At 31.5% G+C, this 4,553-nt stretch overlaps 1 protein-coding gene across 1 annotated transcript; it reads left to right on the forward strand.

The window, feature by feature from the left end:
- Window positions 1-313: 313 nt before the first annotated feature.
- LOC138354051 (uncharacterized) lies at window positions 314-4,344 on the forward strand. Its single transcript, XM_069307767.1, has 4 exons — window positions 314-567; window positions 1,737-1,942; window positions 2,762-2,903; window positions 3,731-4,344. The coding sequence occupies exons 1-4, from the start codon at window positions 465-467 to the stop codon at window positions 4,078-4,080; spliced, it is 801 nt and encodes a 266-aa protein (XP_069163868.1). The 5' UTR covers window positions 314-464; the 3' UTR covers window positions 4,081-4,344.
- The last annotated feature ends 209 nt before the right edge of the window (window positions 4,345-4,553 follow it).

Consider the following 4,553-nt stretch of genomic DNA (forward strand, 5'->3'; position numbering starts at 1 on the left):
GCAATACTGCTTTTCCAATCTCATTTGTTGTTCAATGTAAAATATTTGTTGCTCGACTTGCAACAATTTATATATATATATATATAGTATAGTGCCTTTGCAATAATGTACCAATGTGTGTATTTTCATAACTCGTTTTAAATTGTTGAAAAATAAATAACTACATTGTGAATGCAAGTCAATGTTTACATGCTAAATCAGAGTTGCCAGATTCCGCTTAAAATAGCAAATTGTGCTTATTTTCAAAGCTTGAGAATTTAGCTTTAAAGTAGTTAAAAAACTACGAATTTCGCAATTTGCTATGTACTTTAGTGTACTATTTTAAAATAAGGTTGGTTTTTAAGCTGCAAGTCATATGAATCTCAAAAAAAGTATATTATTAACAATCTTATCTCCATAGTTCACTAGTTTCTGTAAATCAGATCTGGTAACTGTAGGCCAAGTACTGGTAGACTCAAGACACAATGTGTGTTGAAGCTATTCTCTTTGAAGAAGTCATCTCGACAGGATCTTCCAGCTCCAGCTATAAAACTTCACTAAACATGGATCTACCTAGTACATCAAAGGGTAAGGAATTACTAAACTGTAGTAAACTGAATCTGACACTGTCATATATATATATATATATATATATATGTATGTGTGTATGTATGTATGTATGTATGTATGTATGTATATATATATATATATATATATGTTGTACCTAGTAGCCAGAACGTCGTACTCGGCTTACTATGCAAGGCCCGATTTGCATAATAAGCCAAGTTTTCCTGACAGTATATTTTCTCTAATTTGTTTTCTGATGAAATGATAAAGCTACCCATTTCATTATGTATGAGGTCAATTTTTTTTATTGGAGTTAAAATTAACGTAGATATATGGCCGAACCTAACCAACCCTACCTAACCTAACCTAACCTATATTTATAGGTTAGGTTAGGTTAGGTAGCCGAAAAAGTTAGGTTAGGTTAGCTTAGGTAGGTTAGGTAGTCGAAAAACAATTAATTCATAAAAACTTGGCTTATTAGGCAAATCGGGCCTTGCATAGTAGGCTGAGAAGTGCGTTCGGGCTACTAGGTACGACATATATATATATATATATATATATATATATATATATATGAGGGGTACCACCTCTGGTGCAAGTGTAGGGACCCATAGCCTCGGAGAAGAAAATAAAGAGTACTCAGAGAAGACCTTGTGGATCCTCACTGAACACTTTCATATTTTCTTCTCCTACCACCCTTATTCTTTTGGTATGTGTGTATATTTATCTAACTTTATTTGAAAACGTCATTACACAAAAAAAGTTACAATATTGATTATATATATATATATATATATATATATATATATATATATATATATATATATATATATATATATATATATATATATATATATATATATATATATATATATATATAATTTTTTTTTCTTCCAATAATATAGTATTCGCTTGAAATTAACAGCCTGGTCAATCAGGCTGTTGGATTCAACTCCTCTCAGTTTTGTTATACGAGTTACAGCATGGTTAATCACATCCAAAATTAAAGTTATTTCCAGATGCAGTCCTAAAATTTTTAACATTGCTCTCACTAGTGTTAATGTAGATTATTTCATAATTTAAATAATATATTTAATTACTGTAGTACATTTTAACAACAATTTAACTTATAATTTTTGCAGCATAGGTCATTTGAATATAAGTATTTTATTAGAAACTATTTCCTTCAGGTCTTCAGGGAAAATTCTTGAGGAGATGCACAAACTGCAAACAATGTGTGCATGTCCGAAGCAATGTTTGCAAGTTCTGCCAGTGTGACTTCCGAAACAGTAGAGAATTAATGAAGAAAGAAGAGGAAGCCCGTTTTCTACTTAAAGGCAAGAAGGCTTTAGAACGAAATACAGCAAGCCGGGTTCTACGAAGGATTGAAAATCAGGTATTGAAGTTTGTCTACATCTGTTGTATTCATTTGTATTCTTCTTATGCTGAACTTGCTTGATAAGGTATAGAATCAACATGAATAATGCTGTACAGTACTTACATACTATTTGTTTATTTATTTATATACAAGATAGCACACTGGGATTATGAGAGTACATAGAATTGATGTTTTTACATTCTTGTAAAGCCACTAGCACACATAGTGTTTTGGGCAGGTCCTTAATCTAACAGATAATTTTAAATAGGCAATTTAAAGCTTAAATGGAAAAAATTGGCTGGTACATTGTAAGAAAGTATCACAAAGATTACTATGTACATTAAAGTAAAATTTGAGGGTTATCAACATATAAATTGTAGCATAATTTGAGGAATATTTCAAGGTATAATATAGTAAGATATGCATTCAATATAACAATCATGATATAAGGTGATAGCAATGATTACAATGGAAAAGTTGTATGGTTTAGGCACATATATTCTGGCATTGGATTTCATAAGATACAGTGCGAGTTTAATACACTAGTTAGGAAACTATCAAGAAAAAATTTAGGTACTTTTTGGTTTTATTTTTTAAAATGGCAGAAGTTGGACAGTTTTTAAATTTGTTAGCAAGTTAGTTCCATAGACAAGGTCCCTTTATTTGCATAGAGTATTTACACAGAATAACTTTGACTCTGGGGATATCAAAGATATTTATTTCTGGTATTGTGATTCTATTATGGGTTCTATTGCACATGCCCAGCTATGCTTCAAACATTTATTTTGTTGCATTTTCCCAGATAGTGTTATTGTTTAAATATTATTTGCTTTTCAGCTAACATATCTGCGTGGCTGTGGGTATGAATCAATCGTTATCTATTACAAGAAAGGACCAGCACGGGTGACGCATGGTATCCTACCAAACAACGTAATACAAGAAGAGGACAAGAAGATCTTCACCACTAACTTCTTTTTGTGTAAGTAGTTCACATAATATATAAATATATCACCACCTATTATTTTCTCTCATATATATATATATATATATACATATGTATATATATATATATATACATATGTATATATATATATATATATATATATATATATATATATATATATATGTATATATATATATATATATATATATATATATATATATATATATATATATATATATATATAATTTCAATTCAATCATCTCTGTCGTTGATGTATATGGCAAAAAGTGTGTGGCCCAATACAGCACTATGTCTTAACGTAATGGGTCCAAGGGCCCATAAGGTCTCGACAGCATTAAGGGCCCTTTAGCAAACCAGTGTGCTGGTGCCCCTATGACACCCATGACGTCTTTGTATCATTTCAAGTTTGTACATGTACTTCTTAAGATATGGGCACCATACAACTGCTGCATATTCTAGCTTTTGTCTAAAAAAATCATGAACAATTTATTTATTATTTATCCATGAATGCCAGAACTAAACCCTGTGGTACTCCACTCGTGACATTTCTCCAGTCCAATACATTGCCTCTGATTACTGCCCTCATTTTTCTATCAGTTTGAAATTTTTTAATCCATGTTAGAAGCTTACCTGTCACCCCTCCAATATGTTCCAGTTTCCAGAACAAACTCTTATGTGGAATTCTATTGAATGCCTCTTTTAGGTCCAGATAGATGCAGTCAACCCAACCATATCTTTCCTGTAAAATTTCTGCGGCTCGATCATAGTAACTGATTAAATTTGTTACACAGGATCTTCCATTTCAAAATTTTTTATTTTTTATTTTTTATTTTTTTTTCCAGCACGCACAAGGAAGCTTGATGCAGATAAACTTACATTAGGATCAGAAGGTGATAGCGATAATGCCCTGGAAAAAAATCCTGACGAGCTACAAGTGCAGCAGGTGCATAAAGTCCAAAAAGTACCGCAGGTGCAAGAAATTCAACAATTACAAAAAGTTCCGCAGGTGGAACATTTACAAAAAGTTCCGCCGGTGCAACAAGGGCTACCATTAGCAATCCTTCAGAAACAGCAAGAAGTACAAGTAGTAAAATTTGAACCACAGGGAACTACACCAGGAAAACAGTGTAGTAACAACGGAATGGGAATTTTAAAATACCTGAGGAAACAGGTAAAAAAGGACAAACAATAGAAATGGTTCCTTACACATTATTTGGTAGTTTATAGGTATTTTACTTATAATACTTTATATTATGTCTACAGTTTATAATTTAGTTTACAGTTAATTTACTTTTCAACTTCCATATCTTACATGAAGGATTTTTACTGTTTTTCATTTTTAAAACCTTATTAGTATCATTTATAGTTTAGTGTCAATTCACTTATAATACAATATATGGAATAATTTACTAAATTCATTTAACTATAATAAATTTAAATAAACATTTTTACCCCAGGATGAGTTTCAGTCACCCTACCCAAAAAATTAATGTTTCTTTATTACTAATCTTGTGAGAGGTAGCTTATTGTGCAGCCCATACTCATTCTGTGAGTGTTAGTTTATTGTGCACCCCATAGTCATCATGTCACCCAAGCCTGCTGCAGCTGCACCTGAGGGGTGGTGTAGGGAACCATTAGTGTACTATTATGATTTGAGAGAGAGAA

Source organism: Procambarus clarkii, chromosome 61 (assembly GCF_040958095.1).
Source record: "Procambarus clarkii isolate CNS0578487 chromosome 61, FALCON_Pclarkii_2.0, whole genome shotgun sequence".
Lineage (NCBI taxonomy): Eukaryota > Metazoa > Arthropoda > Malacostraca > Decapoda > Cambaridae > Procambarus > Procambarus clarkii.